The sequence below is a fragment of the Lygodium microphyllum genome, chromosome 6 (assembly GCF_053477565.2).
Source record: "Lygodium microphyllum isolate KBCC chromosome 6, Lygodium_microphyllum_v1.1.10, whole genome shotgun sequence".
Classification (NCBI taxonomy): domain Eukaryota; kingdom Viridiplantae; phylum Streptophyta; class Polypodiopsida; order Schizaeales; family Lygodiaceae; genus Lygodium; species Lygodium microphyllum.
The window spans coordinates 85,225,466-85,250,542 of record NC_141140.1 but is presented as its reverse complement, the minus strand read 5'-3'; the positions used below and the strand labels follow the sequence as shown (position 1 = coordinate 85,250,542).

Below are 25,077 nucleotides of genomic sequence, written 5' to 3'. Positions count from 1 at the left end.
ACCACATCACCAACAAGTACCTAACAACCCAAGGTCTATTAAACAAAGACATTTAATCACTTATTTTATTCTAGCAAGCCCCTATTTCTATCCACTGCCCCTCTCAAGCACAGTTTGGGGCTAATTAGGATATTTCTATCAAAATTGACCGATCCATCTTGGATTTCATTAAAAAATTTGCAGTTTCCTATTATTTCTCACAAATTCATTGCTGAATTGAAGAAATTAGTTGTTGGTCATCACAAATTTTGGGGCTTTTTATCAAATTGGCTGAATTTTGCCCAAATTTTACCAAAAATTTTGGGGCTTTTCAAAAATTTGGCATTCTTCATCAACATTGAGGCCCAATTCATTGCCAGATGTGACATTAGGCATCTTTCAAGTAAAAATTTCACAAAGACCATTCAATTCCTCTTCAATTTTCCAACAAAATTTGGGGCTTTTTACCATTTGAGCTCAATTTCACCCTAGTTTCTTCGAAAATTTTGGGGCTTTTCAAAAATTTAACAAATTTCATCAATATCGAGGCTCGATTCACATTGTGGCATGGCATTCAACAACATTGGGGTGATAATTTTATCCAATTTCTTCAATTTCTCTTCAATTTTTGAGAAAAATTTGGGATTTTTGCCAAATTTATCTACTTTGGCATATAAACTACCCCTCCTAACATTATCTTCATGCTTTTTCTTCATTGGGCTGCCAAAGTTTGAGGCTTTTGCTTCGAATCATCTCCTCTAGCTGCCGCACATTGAAGGCACCCTTTTTGGGACTGTTTGTGCCTATCTCCATCAAGATTGAAGACAAATTTTATTATTTCAGCATATTATTGGGCGAATTTTCATTATATTCTGCTGCTATCAGCATTATTGGAGCACTTTCAGCCATTTATCTCTGATTTCAGCATATTGCTGATTGCTGCCTTGATTGGGTAACATTTTATTTCCGAAAACAATTATTTTCTGCATATGTTTCTCTCTCCTCAGCAGAAAAACAGCAACAAAAACTTATTATTCGACTTCATTGAGGTGGACAGTAACTCTTCTATCAATGACTTATCATTATCCAGACATATATTCTCTTTCCTCACTTGGAAAATACCATTTTATTGCTGATTTCCACTTATGGCTAGCAATAATAATGATTTGTTGGGCATGCTTGGCGTCGACAACAAGCTGGATGGCACCAATTATCCGATGTGGGCTTACATGATGCGACATGTTCTTGTCGCGAAAAATCTATGGCATATTGCGAACGGCACTAAGCAAAGGCCAGCTTCTCCAACACCGGCACCACCTCCTGCCTCCACATCGCGAGGTGGCTCTCATTATTCCGAATCTTCTTCTTCTTTGACAACACCTCCCACTCATAACCAAATTCGATAGGATGGTCATGATGCCCAAGTGCATGCCCTAATTGCATTATCCGTGAATAAAGATATTCCACATATCCAATCATGCAAGACATCCAAGGAAGCATGGGATAAGCTTGCATCATTATGTCAAGTACACAATGAATCACACATTACTTACCTATGTAAGCAATTGGAAGACATTCGCCTAGGAGGAGGAGGTAATATGGATACCTATCTCACCGGCATCAAAGATCTTATTGAGCAATTATTAAATATTGATGAAAAAGTTCCTGATAATCACTTGTTTCCATCACTCTTAATGTCTACCGGAGTCATATCAAGGTTTTGCTACCACCTTGCGGTCGGTAACCATGGGTAATCAAGTTACCTATGGTTTCGACCAACTTGCGTCTCTTTTGTCACACGAAGAACAAAGCTGGCTCAACTGCAATGCTACCATGGCCACCAAGCAAGCCTTTTCTACCCACCATTGTGGAAAAGGTCAAGATCAAGTGAAGTACAAGCATGCTGGTAAAAAACCAGCAAATACCCATGCTAGTCATTCATCTTCTTCATCACATCATTCCTCCAAGATACCTTCCCATGCTGGTCCATTGTCTTCCAACCCCTCCAAAGATACATTCAACAAGCCAAAGAGATGCAATTACTGGCGAAAGACGAGGCACAACATCACCAAATGTCCTAAGCGCATTGCATCGAAGAAAAAAAAGAAGACGACCGATCTCATTGTCACCAATGAGATTGCCAACCTCACCAAGCATAAGGAATATACTTTCTTCATTCAATGTCAATTATAATACTTCTATACATTATGCCTGTTCTCTTATCACTAATGTGGTTTCTACTTAGTATTTCAACAATGGCGCTTCTAAGCACATCACTTCTTGTCAAGAAATATTCCCAACCATTACACATATACCTAAGGGAGGGATAGACATGTCCGCAAACAATGCCTCTTATGCATTGAAGGTATTGGTATTGTGCAATTTAATACTTTTTCTGGCACTTCCATGACGTTACAAAATGTCCTCTATGTGCCAAGCATTAAGAAGAACCTTCTTTCCATCTCAACCATTGCTACTTCAAGCTTTCATGTCTCTTTGATGGCCCTCGATGTGCCATTTATGATGATCGGGTACCTTCTTCTATTGTATTAACTGGCACTCTTACATCAGGACTTTATTGTCTTGATACTTATGATCAACAGATGCCGAAATTTCTCTTGATCATGCTTCTTCAGCGAGTGATCTTTTTATAACACATGTTCCTTCAATGCCACGTATTTCAGATTTGTCAATTTTTATTCCATATATTGATTATTTGCTTATTATTGGGATCAATGCTGTCCAAATTGCAGCATTACAGCATCATTTGCAGCAACCACTTACTGCCATTTATATTGGTGTTCTTCACCCACCGATGGTTTCCCAATTTGTCACCATTGAGGGGAGCATATTTCCATTACCAACAAAGTATTCAACTGCATAATCAAGCATCATAACAGACAGCCTTTTGTGAGTCATTAGCAAACAGTAAAGAGTGACTTTGCTTATCTCAAGGACACCAAGGATTTAAGCCTTTTCTTCAAGGCTGTTTCTTCACTTATGCATGGTTTTGTGGATTGTGATTGGGCTGGTTACTCAAAGGACATTTTGACAAATCTTTTTATGAAGGTTGTTCCTCCATCACAGTTTTGAGCTATTCACCTATTTCTACACATGATACCTTTTAAAACATGATTTGTCATTCATTGTATTATCATAGGTTGCTATATCCATCATGATGAACATGTGTAACCATAACCACATATATCATTTTTTCTAGGATTTTGTTATTGTTCCTAGATCAGTCCGCCCATTTCATGGAGGGAAGCTTGAGGGCCATCTCATGGGCTACACATTGATGCCCTTTGATCCATGATCCGAGCTTCCTAGGCATTTAAACTGTCATTAAATGCAATTGTTGCCCCTAGTGTCACTTAGTGTCCTAGCACTAAGTGACATGAAGATGACAGCTATAAATAGCCAAATGTCTAAATGTCTCCAAATCTAGCTAACCACCAAAAATGGCCTCTAAATCTGGCTGACCTGCTGATTAATATGTTGGGACTGCAATAAATGCAGACTACACAGAAAAATCCAGCAAATAATGACGTGACATCCTAGGCACTCCAAAGGCAAGCAGGCACTAACAAGGGATGTAAACCACCTGACAAATGTAGGAAAAGTGCCAAAAACAAAAGAAATGCACACTAAAATGCCAAAGCTCCCATGTCTTTGTCAGACTCTAACAAGAGCTCACAACTAGGAGATGACAAATTGACAATCCTAAAATAGGCAGGCTTTTCAAGCTGCCATAAGTGTCCATGACTTTTATTGCATGCTCTGTATCCACTCAAAATGAATAGAATGGCTCCAAACTGAATGCTTGAAATGTATTTTTACTTTCTCCTCTACTATACATACATTTGAAAGAAACAAAATGGAAGAGAATGCTAATTTCGCTTTTCTTAAAAGGCTCCAATGTTGCTCAATCTAGCATCAATGTCAGAGAAGAAACTCAAATCCTCAACCTTCATGACAAAGCTTCACTCCTCGCATCCCTTGCTCCAAGCACAATTTCCCACAAACACTAAACGCCACTCTGATACTAGTTGAGAGGGAAGCAATGGTGGGATACAAGGTAGAAACAACGGAATGCAAGAGGGTTGAGAGAGAGATGAACACAAGAGCGTTATGTGGGTATAAAATGAATGGTACCCTTATTCTTTGTTATCTTCACTTATAGATGATTGTACAATGTATACATATACAAAGGGTATCTGCCTGACTATTGGCCATCGGCCTTTAACCCAACACTCCTACGCATTGTGGTTAGTCGTGAACGAGCTAATTGGAGAGATGGAGAAGACTCAAAGCCCATTGCATTTGCACATACAATATCAATGATTGGTGGGTTGATGCAAAAGCATGTTTTAAAGTCCTATACCCATGTATAGGATCCTTCATGTTACAAATATGGAGGGCAACTATTCTTGGACTCTTCTATATGAATTTATGAATAAGATTGGTGAACCCCACAATATATCCACATTACTACTTTTATTGAATTCTTTAGAATTTAAAAAGTATGCATCGTAAAGGTTTTAACGTATAATGTTTTTGGAGTTCTTGAAGAGTTGAAGTCAAGAGGCAAGTATAAAACAATCGTTGGGACTTATCCAATAATCCCATTCATTCAACGGGTATTGTGGAGAAGTGAAGAGCAACATGTGAATCAAGAGCTAGAAGGTCAATAGATAGAGGTTTTGTGGGTGATGACTTATAGCTAATGGCAAAGCTTGAGTATAAGGTCTTCTATCGTAATGGCAATCAATCATTTGGACGGCCACCTGATAACTTAAGAGCACAAACGAAACATTGATTCATGGTGGGAAAAATATGGAACTCTACTCCTAGCAGTATTAGTTATCAAAATCCATACATAGTTCACATGCTTTTTTGTATTGTTGCTAATACTTCGCAATGCTTGTAATGTAGTATTACATAGACATATTACTAGCAGAGTTCTCACAAGATTCTAGTTTCAATCCTTACAAGAAAGACTAGACTTTAAACCAATCTGTGTTGACTAAAAGGATGGTGGAACCCTGATTTACAGCTGCTTGCAGCAAGTGATTAATACATGAATTGATATTTAAAAGAAATTCAACTCTTTAACAACTTTGGGCTAGATGGGCCTCATGAAAAGGGACAAGTCGACACCAATTGGCCCCAATCCTTGCACCCTTCATTGTATTTCTTTTCACATTAATCGGAGAAAATTGATTATCAATATTAGCTATCTTATCACCTCCATATGTGAACACAACTTAGTGTGTATTAGAGTGTGTATTTAGTTGTGAACAATCATTGACCTTCCTGCAACAATTTGATGTAGTTTATTTAAGGGGCAACTTCATGGAGTCTTCAAAAGTACACAAGGCAACCTTCTGAAGAAGAGTAATACACTACAATAGTCATGCACACATCTCATGCAAAGGAAGGCACCAAACGCTTGGGTACATTTTAAGCAAGTTTTCTCTTTTGTATTGCTAACGAGCCCTTGAGGTGAATGTAATGATGCAGAAAAGAAAAGTTGTATCGCTAACGCTTGGGTACATTTTAAGCAAGTTTACGAGCACCTAGAAAATGGGATTAGAAGGCTGCCACTTGGCAAAACTTGCCCATATAAGTGAAAAAAACGTTTTTAGGGGTTGGTTGAAGTCTATTCCATCCATTATGAGAGAGAAGAAGACTCTTAGAGAGCAAGGACAGGCTTTTGATGTGATTTGCAGCCATCGGGGATTAGTCCTACAACATGTGACAACAGTTTGGTCCAAGAGCAGGTAACAGCAGCCCAAAGGTCCTTTTGGTGTAGATGACAGCATAAGGAGGGGGCAACACTCTTTCTAATGGTCCTAAATAGTAGCTTTTCAACATTTCTCGCAGTGAAACTCTAAAATTTATCTCTCTACAACATTCTCTCTCATCCCCAACCATTTCTTAAGTTATCTCAACATTTTCCAACAATTTGAGCCATCAGAGAAAGAGATGCCAATCAATCTCTGCTGCAAACCCTAATTTGCAGCAAAATTTAGGGTTTTGGTAACCATCTCAGGATCCATGCCTAAAATTGAGGGCCTAGGACTTGAATTCCAGAAACTGAATTTGAGGAATTTCAGGGAGATTCAAGAGGCCAGCTAGCCAATATCGAATTTGGGGCTAAATTTGTCTTTCAAGGAGCAGAGTAAAGGCCAATCCCCAAGCAAACCAAGGGGTAAATTGGTTTGGAGGCTTACTGGTCAGTTTTGACAACAAGAGGCACTTGGATAAGCGTAGGAGATCAAAGAATCTCAGTCGTACTCCTTCCATTTGCAATATAAGATAAAGAAATACTGGAATGGGCACCAGTTTTGGAGCCACCAGGGTGTCCAATGTCCAAGATTAAAGTGGTAAAGTGTGCATTTTCAGTCTACGTGAATTTTGTACTTGTTGTAATTAGTGTTTAATCAGGTTATTTAACACCCTATCGGAGGAGGAAGACTAGTTTCACATGGAGTCTCTCTCTAACAAAATGATAATGCATCTCAATGTACTTAGTGCGAGCATGAAAAATTGGATTCCTCGCAACTACCATGGCACTCTAACTGTCAATGTAGATAGAAGTAGGTGACTGCTATCCCACACTAAGATCGACCAAAAGGCGTCTAAACCATACACATATGTAGTCGCAAATGCTACCTTGTATTTCGCTTCGCAACTAGATGTGGCCTCTGTAGATTGCTTCTTGCTCGGCCAAGAAATGCATAAATCACCAAGCATGAAACAATTACCACTATTGGATACCCTCGTTTCAAAACAACCAACCCAATCATTGTCTATAAATGTATGCAAGCAAAGAATAGTGCCTTTGGATAAAAAGGCCCAATGTCTCATCACCTTTGAGATAACGAAAGACACGTTTAACTACTTGCCAATGTGTAGTACCACGGTTGTGCATAAAGCATGCCAACTAAGAGACCCCAAACTGAATATCCTGCCATGTATTACACAAGTACAATACACAGCCAACAACTTGCTGATAAAGAGAAGCATCAAAAGGTTCTCCTACATCCTCAAGTATAAACATGTGGCTTGTCTCAATGAGAATAGAGATAGGCTTGCAATCTTACATCTGCAAATGCTCAAGAAGCTGCCCAATGTACTTAAGACTACTGCAAAATAATGCCCCCCTCAACTACAATAAACTGTATGCCAAGATAATAGTGCAAGTGGCAAAGATCTATCACATCAAAGGCATGCTGCAATTCAGCTTTTAAGGCTGAGTATGTGTCTCATGAGGTCCAATCAATAGCATGTCATCCACATAAAGAATGAGAATCAAGAGGCTATCCCTATCTTTGCGGACATAAAGTGTGCTCTCAATGTGTGAATTACTAAAGCCAAGAGCAATCAAGTATGCATGTATCATCTCATACCATACTCTAGGTGCCTACTTTAAACCATAGAGGGCCTTATGCAAACGGCACAGTGCACACTTTGCTTTCTAACCCTTTCTAAACAAAGTTAGGAGATTGAGTCACCAACTCATGCAAAAAAGCAATCTTCACATCTCAACTCATGCACATGCCAATCATAATGAGCAACCAAAGCAATGACGCTATGAATGGTGATCATATATGAAGTGGATGCAAACGTCTCATCATAGTCAATCCCATGTTGTTGGGCATACCCTTTGGCAACAAGGCATGCCTTATAGTGATCAATGCTACCATCAGATCTGCATTTTAATCTGTAAACCTACTAAATGCGTATAACATACTTGATAGCATGCAAGTCACATAACTCCCATGTGCTATTTTTATTAACTCAGATTGCACAGCTACCATCCATGTTTATTTTGTAAAGCATCTTGTAAAGAAATAGGCTCTTTATTGCATGCAATAGCTACAAGTGCCTGCACAACCAAGTTACCCTGTGCATGGTGAGTGGTTGTTCTAGTTCTACTGGAAAGAGGAACAAGTTGTTTGTTGTCCCGTAATGTTTCTAACAGCCATCTAGGGACTATTTTAGCTTCTTGAATAGCAGCCCTCTCATTGGCCACTTCATAATCAGCAAGCCTTGATCAATGGGCTGAAAATCAAGCTGTTGTTCAACATGTGTTTGATGCTGATTTTGTTGCTGTAAACCCTCAATAGATTGCTAAAATTTACCAAAATCAAGTCCACCTTGCTGAAATAAAGGCAAGAAACTGTCAAACATGCCCATAGGCCCCACATTGGGCTCATTTTGGCAGTCCATGAAGGGCTGACCAGCATGTTCAACAAATACCACATCTCTACTAACAAAAATCTTGTTGGCAGAGGGTTGGTACAAGCGGTACCCTTTACTTTCTGCACTATAACCAATAAAGATGCATTTGACAGCCTTATCTTCCAATTTATGTCTTCAAGGTTGTGGCACTAAAACATATGCCAAACGACCAAAGACACTGATATGTGACACCACAGGTTTCCGGCCATTCGTAAGGCGTACAATCAGTCAATGCTTTCGTTGGGCTGCAATTCAACACATACATTTCCCATGACATATATTCCTTCCATCAATTGGTACAAAGTGTAATCAGCTTGTATCCACTGCCATTTTCAGCCAAGGCTAAAAAAGTAAAGCATGCAAACACTTCAGATTTGTGCTCCAAAGCATATGCCCAATAATAACGAGTCGTGTCATCAATGAAGGTAACAAAGTACTAAGTATCCTCTGATGGATTTGACATGCATGGGCCCACAAACATCACTGTGTACAAGCTGTAAATTCTGATCAATATGCATAGCACCCTTGGGAAACAAAGCATGATGCATTTTGCCAAGTACACAACTTTCACATACATTTTGAGTAGGTGCTTTTAATAGAGGGAGATCGAGCACCATATTTTTGCTTTTTAGACATAGCAAACTGCCATAATCAAGATGACCAAACCAAGCATGCCATGACTCAATGTCATCCACAATGGTGGCATCAACAAGTCATGCATCCTCAGATGCTCTTGTCTCACATAAGTCAAGCTGATAGAGTCCATTGTACAAAGTACCAATGACAATAAGGACATCCCCATCACTACAATCATAGAAACTGTGTCGATCCATGTGGAATTTAACCACAAACCCAACACATGCAATTGCTAAAACTCAAAGCAAGTTTTTCTTTCTGCTTGGTACATACAAGACCTTTTTAAGTATGATAGTTTTTCCATCCACTACAATAAGGGAAATCTAACCAATGCCGTCGCATACGAAGCATTGTTTGCACATACAACTAATCTTCTCTTTTGTACATTTGCATATGATACAAATAAGTCACAAAAGGACGTTATGTGCTTAGAAGCACCGCTATCAAAATACCAAGTGCTACAATTTTCATACAAACAACGCACAACAAAGGCAATTGCCATCCTCTTTCTGCATTCTTCAATTACATGTCCTTTCTTCCTACAATAATTGAACCTTTTTTTCTTAGCACCATCATCTTCGATGCTTAAGGAGCCCATAGAAGAAGTTGTTTTGCCTTTTCCTTTAGAGTTTGAGAGCTGCCATGACTTCCCTTTGTTACAATGGCTGGCAATAAATGCTTAATTATCCATACTTATATTAGAGCAATTCAGCCTTGATTGCTCTTCTTACAACAATAGTGATACCAATGCATCAAATGTGTAAGCATTAGCATCTCCCTTTGCAAGTAGATGGAGTATAGTGGCAAAACTCTAATAAGTATTGTCAAAGTAAAGCAATGCGGAAGTGAATGACCAAGATAGAGTGAACAAAGAGAGAGAGAGAGAAACACAAAAAATCTGGAATGAAGAATATTGTATAAGGATGCAGAAATATACATGGGTATAGAGAGAACATCTGCTTATGTCTCCACCTCAAAGATCTTAGTCTCCATCGGCCTTGAGGGCAATCTCCACGGTCTACAGTCTTGAATCTATGAAAACAACTAACTAAGGCTGTTGAAAACAGAGCCTATAAATAGGCTAGAAAAAATACCCCCAATAATGTGGGTCGGCTGCATTGAATGCAATCGACTGATGTTCGACTGTTGCAATCTGACTGCCTGCCACATGGCACCTGCAACTAGCCGACCTGCCACATGGCATCCTACCTGTCCACAAGATGTCACTCTCTAACACCCTCTCTCAGATCCTAGACACAATAGAAGGCTAAGGGATCGGGAGTGTTGTCAAAGTAAAGCTTGGGGAAGTGTCAGAAGTAGTGTAGATGGAAGCGTAAACAAAAGCTGTAATAAACTGCTAAAACACAAGACAAAAGAGAAAGGGAAAGAAAGAACACAATACAAATGAGAACTCAAATGTATGCTCAGGAAATAGAATCCATATATCAGACACGAGACTATCGCATACAACAGTGAGTCACTGGCTGCATGGACATCGGCATCGGCTCCTCTCCACGGGACCTCCAAGTGGTGAACTGACCAACTAAGAAGGAGGAGCCCAGAATAAAACAGGCACAAACAATGCCATAAACTATGTCAGGTCGGCCAGCATTTAATGCTAGTCAGCTAGCAATAAATGCCAAATATGACCATAAAATGACACAATAAGAAATGCCTAAATAACCTAAATAATGTGCCCAAGCCTCTGCAGCTCAAACTCACACATGAGCTGACATATTTGCTAACACCCTCACTCAGATCATGGGTGATTTGATACAATACAATGGTACAATGAGAATGAATTAGAAACCATACAACATAGAACCACCAAGTAGAACCATGGATACCCAAGCAGTGGGTGATTAAGCCACCACCAAGGTGCCTCGGAGAGAAACTAATGTCGATGTTGATCGTACCAGTTCCTGAAGATAGAGAAGATCATAGTAGTTCTCAATGTCTGTCAACAATGCCGCTGATGTAGCACAGTAACCATCCTGTCACCGATGTTGTAACGTATACATTGGTAACTATCTTGTCACCGATGCTGCAACGCATAACTGACCATGGATCCCCTGCCTTTGGCCAGACTACCAAAGTGTCCCCTCATGTGAGCTCCAGACGAAAGCCACCCACTCTCTGTCAAAGAACCAACCCATCATAAACCTGGATGTCAATCCCAGCTCCAGGATTTGTATCTGCCAGACTTCGGTCAATGCGTCTGGGATGTTCCTCTCTAGATCCTGTGCATTTGTATAGAAATATAGATGAGGTACGATTACCCCATCTCACCACCCTCTCACACTCCCTCTCTGGCACTGGAGAGTCGTGAGGGATGACCTCATCACCGCCACTAGAAAGCAACTAAGGAAGGGGCCACCAAGCCCTTCCCACAATCCAAAGAAGAGAATCCCTTCCACGCTTCCACGCCTTGGACTTCACCTTGGCCAAAGGATCTGAGTCGAAATCTAAGGCAAATGATAACTCATCGAAGGAGTCTGCATCCCGCTTGGTCTTCTGCTCCTTTTTCTTCCTAGAAGCCGCTAACTCTTTGCAATCCTTGCGTAAATGGCCCTTCTTGCCACAGTGGTAACACTCGGCCTTCAACTTCTTCAACTTCAAACCCCTCTCTAAAGATACAAGAGCCTCATCTGAATCTCCATGTAATGTATCATCAATGGATGTATACGAATGAGCCATCTGTAGAGGATTTAGAAGAGTAGAGAAAAGAAGGTATTTGGAGAGGGAACACAGTCAAAACACGAGAACAGACTCCAAAAACCAAGAGTTCACATAAAATGTAACCCAAAAATCTGACCAAAAGAAGACAATCTACTGCAAAAAAAATCAAAAAATCAGTCAAAAACTGCCAAAAACAGCAAAAACGGCTTGAAAGTACAGTCACCCAGCCAAGGAGGAGTCAGGAACACCAAAACGCGGGCTGAGTACTGCCACAAATAGGCTGGAAAACTGTCATAGCAGCCTGAAAACTGAAAACGCAGGCAGCAGAGGGGCTATAGACAGCAAGCGATGACAAATCTGCAGAAAACGCAAGTAAAACAGATTGCCTGTATGGAACAACAGTCACACGATCAGCAAGAGTGAAAACAATCCTGATATCAGCAAGAAAACACAGCTGGAACACAAATCCAGAAATCTGATACCATGTCAGAAGTGGTGCAACAATGGAAGCGTAAACATAAGCTGTAATAAATTGTTGAAACACAAGACAAAAGAGAAAGGGAAAGAAATAACACAATACAAATGAGAACTCAGATGTATGCTCGGGAAATAGAATCCATATGTCAGACACGAGATTGTCGCATACAACAGTGAGTCACTGGCTACGTGGGCACCGGCACTGGCTCCTCTCTCCACGGGACCTCCAGGTGGTGAACTAACCAACTAAGGAGGAGAAGCCCAGAAGAAATAGGCACAAATAATGCCATAAAATATGTCAAGTCGGCTAGCATTTAATGCTGGTCTGCCAGCAAAAAATGCCAAATATGACCATAAAATGACACAATAAAAAATGCCTAAATAACCTAAATAATGTGCCCAAGCCTCTGCAACTCAAACTCACACGAGTTGACATATCTGCTAACAAGAAGCACCTTGTTAAACAAGCCGGCAAGATTGTCCTTTGTCTTGCAATAGACTAGGGAAATGGCCTCATCCATAATTTTCTCCCAAATGAAATGGTACTGGATCTCAATATGCTTCGTCCGAGTATGAAACACGAGATTCTCGGCCAAGGCAATGCAACTCTCATTGTTGCACTATAGAACAATAGGACCTATCTGCGAGCAACCAAGCTCCTCCAGAAGCCTGTGAAGCCATATTGTCTCACATATAGTAGAAGACGCCACCCGATACTCCGCCTCAATCGAAGAGAGGGCAACCATAGGTTGTTCCTTGCTGCTCCAAGAATCAGCACCGGCACCCAAGGTAAAACAATAACTTGTAGTGGACAGCCGATAATCCATATCACCAGCCCAATCCGAATCACTCCAACCTGTAAGGAGTAAGTCCGTAGCACCTGTACCAGCAGGATAATAGATCCCAAAAACAACAGTGCCCCATAAGAACCGCAAAATTCTCTGAGCAACCTGCCAGTGCACCATCTTGGGTTCACTCATGAACCCAGCCAGCACACCTACAGCATAACACAAGTCAACGTGGGTATTAAGAAGCCAAATCAAGGAACCAACCAACTGCCTATGATGGGCAGCATCCCCCAAGGGAGGATCGGAATGAGCTTCAACCTTCCAATTTAAGTCAACAGGAGTCGTAAGAGACTTGCATCCCTCCATCTCACATGTAGTCAAGAGTTTCTGTACATGCTGCTGCTGGGAAATAAAGATCCCTCTCAAAGTCTTGTTGATGCCTGGAGAAACGAGTCAATCTTCTCATTCCAAGCACGCGGAACTTGTTTAAGGCCATATAGAGCCTTCCGCAGCATGTACACCTTACTATCAGAAGACCCGAAGCCGGGAAGCTGCTCAACATAGATCTCCTCCTCCAACTCTCCATTCAAAAAGGTAGACTTTACATCCAGCTGATAAACCGACCATCTCCTATGGCTAGCCAAGACACGAACTACGTGAATAGTGGCCATCTGAGTTGTACGGGCAAAAGTATCATAGAAATCAATGCCTGGGCGCGGTGCAAAACCTTTAGCAACAAGGTAGGCCTTGTGCTTGTCCAATGTGCCATCACTATGGTACTTGGTCTTGAAGACCCATTTGACTCCAATGATCTTCTCATGAGGAGGCTTCGGCACAAGATACCAAGTGCCGTTCCTCTCAGTCAACTCCAACTCCTACTCCATTGTTTGTCTTCAATGATCATGTTGCAAAGCCTCCTTCATGGAAACAGACTCCCGATCCTACATGACACGAGTCATCAAACAATAATTAGTGTAAACAAGCTCAATGCGGTATGCTTGGTTCCTCTGAAAACGCCGCAGGCTATCCTGCGGCTGCCACTCCTCAGGGACCCCCTCAATCCCTGCACCACGAAGAGTGTCACAAGCCCAAGAAGGAAGAGGCCAAATCTCGCCTCGTCACTCTCCATCTACTGAAATTTTTGGAAGGTCCAGTGATGGCAAGGGAGCAATCAGTGAATCCAATGGCTAGAATCTAAGCTCCTCATCCGAACAAGAGTCCTCAAGTGGCATAAGCTCCACAGGAACAATCGCTAGGGCCCAACTATCACCGAGATCTCCAAGAACAGGGTATTCTTAACCCCCCTCTAGGGCTGAAACTTCCATGAACCGAACATCATGGCTCGTGTAGACATCCCACTTAACAAAATCATATAATCAGTAGCCTTGAGACTGCAAGCTATAGCCCACAAACACCTGTCTTTTGGAAGCCACTTCAAATTTGTCACACTGTCTTCGAGATGTGAACATAGGCATCACACCCAAAAACCTGAAATAAGAGACATTTAGCTTGGACCCAAAGTACACCTCATATGGAGTCATACCAACAACAATGGAAGTAGGGAAATGATTTAAGGATATGAACTGCAATAGCCACAACCTTAGCCCAAAGATACTAAGGTGTTTGACGATGCTTCATCATGGTATGGGCCATCTCGATCACACTGCAATTCTTCTACTCCAAGATGCCATTCTCCTGAGGGGTGTTTGTATTAGCAAACCCCTAGTGAATCCCACGATCTACACAAAAATAAGCAAACTCATTAGAAACAAATTCTCCGCCCTTATCCAATCATAAGGTCTTCAACTTCCAGCCTGATCAGTTCTCCTCAAAAGAGCAACCAATCCTTAAAGTTGGAGAAAGCCTCCGGCTTCAGCTTCAAGAAATAAGCCCAGGTCATCCTACTGTAATCATCCACAATGAGCATGAAATACAAGCTCCCTCTAAGGGACTCCGTCCTCATCAGTCCACAAAGATCGGTAGAAACAAGCTCCAAGGATGCTGAAGACTGCCTCAAAGCCTTGTTGGGAACAGCATCATGAGTCTGCTTCCCATGGATGCAGGATACACAAGGCTGTTGGCTCACCACAATATCCGGTAAACCTCGAACAAGTTTTTCCTTTGACGCCTTCCAAAGGTAATCATAATTAAGGTGGCCAAATCGAGCATGCCAAAGCTTGAACTGTGTTTGTGCGGTAAGAAGAAGAGAAGTCAAGGCAAAAGAAGACCACAACTTGTAGACTCAATTCTCCTCATAACCTGAAGAAAGAACCTGTCTGATCCTCGATCAAGGATCCGAAAAGAATCCACATCAAATTCAACCAAAAGGCCGAGGACACAAATGTTGTGCACCGAAAATAGATGGTATCCCAAAGCCGGCACATAAAGGACCTTGGATGTATGGGCACCACCACATCCATCTAGAATAAGATGCATGTTGCCCCATCCCTGTATAGGGATAGACGAACTGTCACCAATGAGAATCTGGCCGTACAAAGGTCGCAGATAAGCAACACCTACTGAAGGAGTCATGCATCAGGAGGCACCACTGTCAACAATCCACTCTCGAGTGTATGGGGCTGTCAACATAGCATCAAAAGCTGTCAAGGTCGAATCCTCAACCACCTCCAAGTGGAGGAAAGCAATTGATGAGGAAGCAGCCACCGCTCCAAAATCCTTTGAAGATTTCTCCTTCTTCTCCTTCTCCTTCTTCTCCTTGTCGGGGCAATCCTTCTTCCAGTGACCTGTTTTGCCACAAATGTGACAAGTAGACTCCTTGTCTTTGTCCTTCTTAGATTTGTCCTCCTCCTCTTTCTTTTAGTCCTTCCCCTTCTTCTAAGAGGACTGGCCAACCAAGGCCTCAGATTTCGAAGCATTGGTACCTTTCAATTGCTCCTCTTGGTCCAAGACCATAGAAACCAACTCTTCCTACGGAAGAGTCTCAGACTACCCTAAAGCAATCAAGGCGGAATGAAAACCACTAAAGCAAGGCAATAACTGTGAAAGAAAAGTTATCACCATGTTTTCAAAAGTGATCACCTTCCCTGTGTTCTGAACCTGCATCTGAAGCTACCTAAGCTTATTGATATGCTCCCACATAGAAGATAACTTATTGGCGTTCATAGTCTGCATCTACACTTCCAAAGAAACTCGCTTCATGATGGTCATCCGATTGTACATCTGATCAAGCTTCAGCCATATCTCCTAGGCCATCGTCAAATGCTCAATATGAGAGATAACAGTTGCAGTACATGAGAGAAATAAAAACGAGCAAATGCAAGCATTGAGTTTATCCCAATGTGCCTTAGCCTTTGCCAACTCCACCTTATCACTCGAAGAGAGTCTGGACTCGTCTCGCGAAGAAGGATGATGGATAGCCTCCATAACAAGCTCTGCCAAATCATAGGACTCCTGAATGGAAAGCATCATGACCCACCAAATGCGGTAGTTCTTGCCATCAAGCTTTCGACCTGATGGAAGAGCCAATAATACGGGCATCTTCCAATCCATGATCACCTGAAACTCTGTCTCGGCCTTAGAAGACTTCACCTACAATGCCTACTCAAAACACAAAGAGCAACCCCCTCTAACTATAAAAATACAGCCTACTAGGGCTATGGTTTGCTCGTCTCGCTTCTTCTCACCCGCTGGAGACAATGAAAATGTAAAATCTGCACTTGAGGGCCCAAAGCGCAGCCTTTTTCCTTCTCTAACAGCAAAAACAAGAAGTCACTTCAACAAATCTTCTACTTTATCGCACGCCGATTCTTGCCTCAGCCTTGTTCTGATGAGCAGCCCTCTTGATGGCACTTGGAACGCTGAAAACGCAACATTATGTCGCGTTGAAATCTCCTCTTCAAATGTGTCCTTCAATGCTCTGATACCATGTCAAAGTGAAGCAATGAGGAAGTAAATGACCAAGACAAAGAGTGAACAAAGAGAGGAGAGAGAGAAAGAGACAATGAAACGCAGAAAATCTGCAGTGAAGAATGCTGTATAAGAATGCAGAAATATACACGAGTGCAGAGAGAATATCTGCATATGTCTTTACCTCAAAGATCTCAATCTCTGATGGCCCCGAGGGCAGTCTCCACAGTCTGCAACCTGAAATCTGTGAAAACAATTGACTAAGGCTACTCAAAACAAAGCCTATAAATAGGCTGGAAAAAATGCCCCAAATAATATAGGTCTAATGCAGCCGACTACTGTAGTCCAATTGCCTGCCACATGGCACCTACGACTGGCCGACCTGCCATGTGGCATCCTGCCTATTCAAAAGATACCACTCTCTAACAAGTATCAAGTAGACCAGCCAAGACCGTAAATGCAAGAGATGCATTGGGAATGATTTCATCAATATTAGCAAGCTGCTCCATAATGTCCTTGGCACTTGTAATGTAGACATCCATAAAATCACACTCTATCATGTGCTCCATCTCAACTTGCTTACGCAAGTAGAGTACATGAGCCTCATTTAGCACCTAATACAATGAAGCAAGCTTATCCCAAGCATCCTTGGCCATTGTGCACGATTGAATATGCGGGATAATCTCTCTCTTGCACAGAAGTGGAATCAAAGCATGAGCTTGGGCATCACGCCTGTCCCATCTCAACTAATTTGCTACGGGAGGTGCATAAGTAGTTGGAGCTGAAGATCCATTGGTGATTATGGATAAGCCAAAAGAAATTGTGACATTCTAAATAGCAGGGCCTGTAGGCCTAACTTCTGAACCACATATATAACCCCAAAGCTATTTGGCAACAAGTAGATGTTCCATCATGTGTGCCCACATGGGATAATTAGTGCCATCTAATTTGTCTGAGTCCCCAAACATGTTGAGCATAATCGTTTTGCCCAGCCATTGCTTGCTGAAATTTCTGGTTTTGCTATACCCAGCTACTGTCGAAAGTAGAAATGCAGTTGTAGCACAAAATGAAGCAAAGGAAAGACCAAAAACTCACAATTTTTCAAAAAATGGATGGCATCAATGAAGAAATTGCAACTTAAAGGGCTCCAATGTGCCCAAATGTCGATGTAGAAGGTGTAATTGGCCTCAATGTCGATGAATTTGGGAAAATTTCACAAAAGCCACAAACTTAATCAATGAAATTTGCCGACATTGAAGCTTGAATGTGAAAAGCCCCAAATTTTAGTACACAGAATGCGAAATCCCCAAAAATTTTGTGAGATTCAAGATTTTCCAGCAAAAGCCCAAATTTTTGGAAGAATTTTGGGGGAAATTTGGATTTGATGAGAACTCCCCAAATTTTGTCCTTCATAGAGACATTGCACACATACAGGAGCAATTTAAAGGGTCTAAATATTGATTAAGGTTTGAAGCTGGCTATTTTAATGAAAAAATTATGTCAGGCAGATGGGACCACATGCGCAGACTGAAAATGGCCTATCGGCCCGTCCACAAAGCTGACTAGGTGAGGAACCACATGCATAGGCTGAACTTGGCCTATTGGCTTGTTTGCGAAGACTGTCGAGCTGTCAATGATGTGACATGATGCACGCTGGATATGACATGGCAGGGCAGCAGACTTGGAGGCGAAAAGTTTTACGACAGCAGCACAAGCTGTCAAGCAGAGCAAGACTGACGGTGCAGGTTAGTGGCTGTCACATCAGATGCTGCCAAAACAGGCAATGTGTGAACGCATGCTGTCCGAGCTGTCTCGTCAGTTGCTGCACCTGTCAACTCAGCACAAGAATGCTAGGGGTAGATCAAAGAACACAACATGCAACAGAGCATTGATGGCAAGCAAGGATAAGAGCAGCCAAGCACAGGGCTCAACAACAACTCAGGCGGTGATGGCAGTCGCTAAGCGGTATGCTCCCATACCAATGTTAGGTTAGGATTCAGCAATACACACACACACACTCACACACCCACAGTGAACAAGTAAATAGGTAAAGAGAAGAGAGTACTGAAAGGTCACATCCACTATGTGAGAATGAATGAAAGTACAATCCCTAAGGTACTAAGTACCACACTCACAAACCGGTGTTCAATATGGGGGGAAAAAACCCTTCTCCAACTAGAAGATAGAAAGTGCCCGTGAGATAAGGGAACGTTCACACTAGAACGTAGGAGGAACATGATAAGTATAACAATCTTTTCATGAATGCTCTTGCTCAACCAAAGTTCCAACCTTTTTGGCAAGTGAATGGAATGAAGGGGACAATCTGCTATAAATAGAAAACTAAGGCCACAGTTCGCATACAAACCCAAAATATGGGTGCCCAAGTCAACCAACCCAACTAACCAAAACAGTCACAATGCCAAAAAATGAAATGCACTGATGTACCCTCCATCTAAAGTGTCTAAACACAAAAAATGACACATAATCACAATGTCTGAGCTCCTAATCTCCTCCTCTAACTCAAACTAAGGCTGACAAGCAAGAGATGATTGTACATTAACCACATAATTGCTAGCAAAGACACTAGTGAAAATGGAAATTTGCCAAGTGCCATTTTGGTGTGGTTTGAGAGTTGTAGCAGCAAGAGGAGATGCATTCTTGCTGGTTTTTGAGGTGAACAGTAAGAGGAGAGCATTTTGCAGTCATCACAAGGTATTGGACAACGGGCAATTAATCCTTCTTTTCTTCATTCTCTCTCTTGGGCTGTGCAAACTGTGTTTTACAGCACATTCCAACCAAAACCCTCCATTAGCCACTTGTTTTGAAAAACTGATACAAAAGGTGCAAAATCTGATGACAGCCTGCTGTAGGAGTAAAACCCCGATGAAAACGATGTAGAACACAGCTGATCCAATCCAAAACACAGGTAGAAAAGAGGTCGCCCAGCTGGATTACAAGTCACCAAGCTGCAGCAGGCTGGATGAACCACGAACAGGCTGCAGCAGCAAGTCAAAGAAGTCCAAGAAGCAAAAACACAGTAATAAGAGCCATGACCAGGCTGGTGTTAAGTGGAGAAGGGCCATAGACAAGCTGGCAGCAGCCTCTGGAGTAGGTGGTGATAACTAGCAGCAAGAGTAGCACCTTGAGATGTATCATATGGGTAAAGGCGGGTAGACCAATGATGGTGACAATTGTAGATGAACATGAGCAAAAGGGATACTCAGGATGAAGTGGTCTGCAAAGTGAGTCCCTTTTATAGAAACCGTTGAAATCAGGAGGAGTCTCATGTCTCATTCAAAAAGCAAAAATGCATTTTTTGGGGTGTTTTTATGAGCCAAAAATCACCTGAAAAATAAGATAAACTACAGGCAAGTTTTGGTATCTCAACAACAGGCATGCATCTTTCTAAAAGATTATTAAATTAATTGCAAAACATGTAGTGCAAGGTTATTAATAGTGGTGCTCACTTTTGCCATTTTTAGCCCTCTCTTCCTCACTTGCAGTACCAGATCTTCACACATCTAATTCCCTTGTATTCTTTATTTACTTTATGCACTGCTGCATTTGCAGACATTGAGGGCTGCTTTTGTGTATTTTGGCTACTCTCTCTTTTGAGTTGTTTAAGGAGATAGGTGCCTCGCAGTCTCTCTTCAATGCCATCTCTTAGAGGTTTCACTAGGGCCAACAAAGGAGTGGCACTTGATAGATGCCAAAATTTTTGCTTATATTTCAGAGTTGTTAGTGCACATTAAGCAAAAGGTGGTTCTATGTAAGGAGTTACTGATGCACATCAACACAAATGGAGGCGATGTATCTAAAGCAATCAGATGCCTGCTGTGAATTTGCGTGAGGAAACGTCTGGTCACAATAATCTGTACGGCAGACATCAGAAGCAGTATAGGCTGGGTGATCAACCTGCTGCCTGCAAGAAGTCAGAAAAAACATTGAAAAAGCATTTTACTTTACTGCCTAGTCAGCTCCAGCCTGCCCTGCCTGACTGACCACTGCCTACTGTTGTCTGGCTTCTATCTATGCTGCCAGGAATGCCCTACTGGCTCCTACCATATATCTAGGCTCTAACAGCCTACCATGCAACACACTTTTGGCTGTGCTTCAGCTGGCTTGCATCTAGCTCTTTCATCCACACTTCAGCACAGTGCATGTCCATCTTGTCTACAAATGTGTCTGTCCTGTGACCAACTGTGATGTGTCTGCATGAGTCATTATAGGTCCCTAATTTCATCTTCATATTTCACATTTGTTGCATCTTCAATCCCTTACAGCTAATTTTCTGGCTCACCCTTTCTTGCTTTTGAGTTCCACTCTAGGCTGCGGAAATGTGAAACCCTTAAAGACAGCCTTGCATGATACTCCTTGACTATGACATTACATGTACCATATAACCTAATCCCATCAGAAGCAACCAATTTCTCCTTGTCCCATCTCCAATCCACCATTTGCATGGCGTTAAACTGACATAACAAATCTGAACGCTCTATGGTGTCACCCACATTTGACAACAAGGACTAAACAACTCTTTGAGACGATTCATTCATGCTCTTGTCATTCTGATCCTCCGAGATCCCATGATGCTTAGTGACTCCAATGATTCCAAAATATTGATGTTATCTAGTTCTATCCCGCACACAAATATATTTCAGACACTTTCCCTCGCCTTTAACTTTCCCATATACTGTTATTCCAGACCTTCAAGCTTACCTTTAAATGTCCACATATGCAGCGCTTCTGAGGTCATGATCCAACTCTTTCCATAGCCTGGCATACGACATCCTTGTTCTAGCTTACATGCGTAAGAGAATTTGAACTTTGAAGTGTTTTCAAATATCTGACCAATCTCACCAAAAATGCTCGAAGAACTCCGAAGGAAACTGGGCTTTAGTACTGCTAGAGACTTTCAGAACTAAGCTTCACACCTAAACTCTCCAGTTCTTTGAGTTGAGCTTCTGCACAACACCCTAATTCCTTGAGCTAGAATGCTGCTGGACCCACACATGATCGACCACTGCTTGGCAAACAAAGCTAAGCATTCACAGAGACCAATGTGGGTTTGGTTTAAAGATTCGCCATTCACTTTAAAGGTGAATAACTGGAGAAAAGTCTAGTGTGCATACTAAACCAAGAGCCTGCTTAAAGAATGAAGATCCACAGATTGAGCAAATTCATGTGCTATGAAGTGGATACACAGCATTGGTGAGGAATTGATGGAAGTTGCATAGCAAAACACTGGAGAATTCAAACAGACCCAGTTACACAAAAATGACATGAGAGGATATCTTACGTTAGCTCCTCTGAGTATGTCCTATATGTGGTAGCACTTGTCTTTGACTGCCGCCTGCGCCTCCTGCTAGAGTAGATCCTGAAAGTGGTGGGATGGTCAGGATTTTCAGCTTCTCCTCGGACAAAGTCGGGTACCCTGTCATAAGGGATGTGGCATACTTGCTGAACAGGGTATGGGGAATTAGATAATCTCAAGTATTGCCACCGCACATGACCTGCTGCAAATTTACCAGGGGGAGGGGTCTGCACCACAGGTTTGGCATCCTTGTCAAATAGCTCCATCTAAAAAGCGCTGGATCAAGCAGCACGTCAAATCTCAAATAGCATTCGTAGCTGAGCCTGTATGCAATCGGCTGCTCATGTGGGCTGAATCCCCTCTCTTCCCTGAAAGATACCTGCTCAAGGTACAAACCTATCTGCATATGTGGCGGAAAAGCACAAATAATCCCACATAAATTTTGATCCGGCATGCATTGGAAACTTCAAAACCCCTTGTTAAGGGTCATGTATGCTTGGACTACAATGTTTGAGTTGTGACGGCAGAAGCCATGCCTCCGGTCCAAAGGCCTCAGAAGTTGGCCCTCCCAACGGTAAAGTTTACTCAAAGGTTTCTTCATGCACGATAGACGCTGCAACCACCTCTGCTTCCGAATTGAAGCTTCTGCACGCAGGAGATGAGTCGTCTTACCTGGCTCAGTAAATACCCCTGATGCTGAGACAGATACCCTGGCTGCTGATCCGCTTCTCCTCGCCAACGAAGCGACCTGGCAAACTGGCTCTTCTGCCTTCTCAACTGGCCGAGTCCATGGCATTCTCTGCACAGGCACAGGGAAATCCACCTTCCGCTCGAGGTAGCAGGCCAAGTTTTGTATTAATATTAATTCTCGCAATTTGCGTTGATCATCGCAGGCACTATAGTACTTCCCCTTTGACAATAAACACGTAGATTTCTCCTAGTGTATGTAAATTGTTTCAAATATGTTCAGTAAAACATTGTTTTAAGGAAATTTTGAGGAAACGCCCATCTACCTTTAGAGGTTGAGGTGTCCTTCAAAACAATTTGTCCCTTGGTTTTCTTGGGAAATTGGCCTTTACCCTGCTCCTTACAAGACAAATTTAACCCCAAATTGAAATTGGTTGCCTAGCCTCTTGAATCTCCCTGAAATTCTGCAATTTCATTTGCTAAAATTCAAGTCTTAGGCCTTCAATTCTGAGCATGCATCACGAGGTGACTGTCAAAACGTTAATTTTTGCTATAAATTAGGGTCTACAATAGAGATTGATTGAAAACTCTTCCTCTAATAAGTTGAATTGCTGGAATTTGCTGAGGAAAGTTGAGAAATGGCTTGAGAAGGGATGCAATTATTGGCTATGTACCAAAAACATTTGTACCATCTATACCTAATGAAGTAGAACTATGACCAGTCGCAGCATGGAATATAGATCTTCCACAACAATATACAGGATGTCTCATGTTTGGATGCATACCTTGCTGTCCAAAAGGGATAGTATTAGGATTATCAAGATTGCCATGCATCTGAATCCTCTTCTCCTTGCTGGTTTTTAGCATCTCTATTCATTGAAGTTCCAACTTCATCAACAAAACTAGCATTTACAGAATGCTATACATGCTGAGATCCAATACCAAGATTAGGCATCAGATTATTTCCATTGTCCCTAGTACGTACGTAGTGTAAGAAGCCAAGTTCAATTTCGAGCTCTACCTGTATAGGGCATTGTGAGGGTATCTAATAACCTCCTTTAAATGGCATCAGTTTTTTTTAAAGGAAAACCTCGCTTTAAAATTGTTACAACATATGTTCAAATAAAACATTCTTTTTTTAATACTTCTTGTATGTTATGCAAGCTAGATTGTAGGGCTCTAGTCATGAAAATGCATCTTTTTGGCTAAACTCCTACTCTGGCAAGCCATGTACATTCTTTTTGTTATAATGTAATATATTTATATTTATTGGTGACTAAATTCCATGTATTTGTCATTTCTATAACTAGTGAACTTCAAGAAGTTTGAAGGTTTTAACTTTGCCCTTTATTTTTTGAGTAATTTTATGATAATTTTTCAACTTAATTTACATTGAACCTTTGTTCTTTGTGAACTTTGTGCCTTAGATCTCCTTATTGACAAGTGTCAATCTTGGAGGTGCATAAACAGACACTCAAACGTTGGACATGACTCTACTAATGTGCCTCACCCATCCTTGTTAATGTGCCTCGCCTTTGGGAGAAAGATGGGTGTTATTCCCATCACTAAATACCTTTGAAAGGCACAATAGCTTCATTATAAAGAATATTTGGAGTGCGCAAATAGAGACTAAACATTTTATATAAGAATCCATAAATTACCATAGAAATTATTGTAATTGTTTTAGCGTTTAGATTTGGTCTATAAATTGTGGCTTGGTTGTAAAGCTATCTAATACCATCAAACACATACATTTGTACCTAGTGGGTGCCACAGAGCAAAATCCCAAGTTTGGACAATGCATTAAGTAATAACATAATTGCTTAATCCGTACCAAATAATGATGTTGTGAAGTTGCAACTATGTTCATTATATGTTGTTTATCTACTAGTATTTACAAGCTTTGTATTAAAATTTCCATATCCATATCTACATCAATTCCAAAAGCTAGATTGATAGTAGATGTTTGTCTAATGGCTACTTTGTACATATCCAAGAAGTCATAGAGCCTATGAATATTTTTAAATCTTAGTCTCACTTCTATGCAGTACTTGCCTTTCCAAAAATCAAAGAATGCTTGGTCGGTTGATTCTACATGTCCATTTCACATGTGATGACAAATTGTGGAGTTTTTTGTATAGTGGGGTGCTTGATGGTTCAACATTAAATGGCTCACTCAATGAGTTCCATAACTTAATCATAAATAATGCCAAGCTACCACAATAGGATATGACTCTCTGGTAAATAAATTTTGTTAACATTGGCCTTTAAGACATATGCAATGCTACGGTGACAAGGTAGTGTCTGACCTCAAATAATTACTTGCTGTTAGCTTAAGTTAAGTAGCCCTTTAAAAGCTCATGTCTATCAACTTCATATATGTTATATACTATTCTTGAC

The 25,077-nt window shown here is 41.3% G+C and overlaps 1 protein-coding gene across 2 annotated transcripts in view; it reads right to left on the bottom strand.

The window, feature by feature from the left end:
* Positions 1–22,899, bottom strand: part of LOC148034763 (uncharacterized) — a 64,932-nt gene extending 42,033 nt beyond the window's left edge. For both annotated transcript variants that reach the window (XM_087679732.1, XM_087679733.1), the window contains exon 1: positions 21,976–22,899. In XM_087679732.1, coding sequence (XP_087535858.1) covers positions 21,976–22,256 — 281 coding nt within the window. In that variant the 5' untranslated portion in view covers positions 22,257–22,899. The remainder of the gene's footprint in view (positions 1–21,975) is intronic.
* Positions 22,900–25,077: the final 2,178 nt, after the last annotated feature.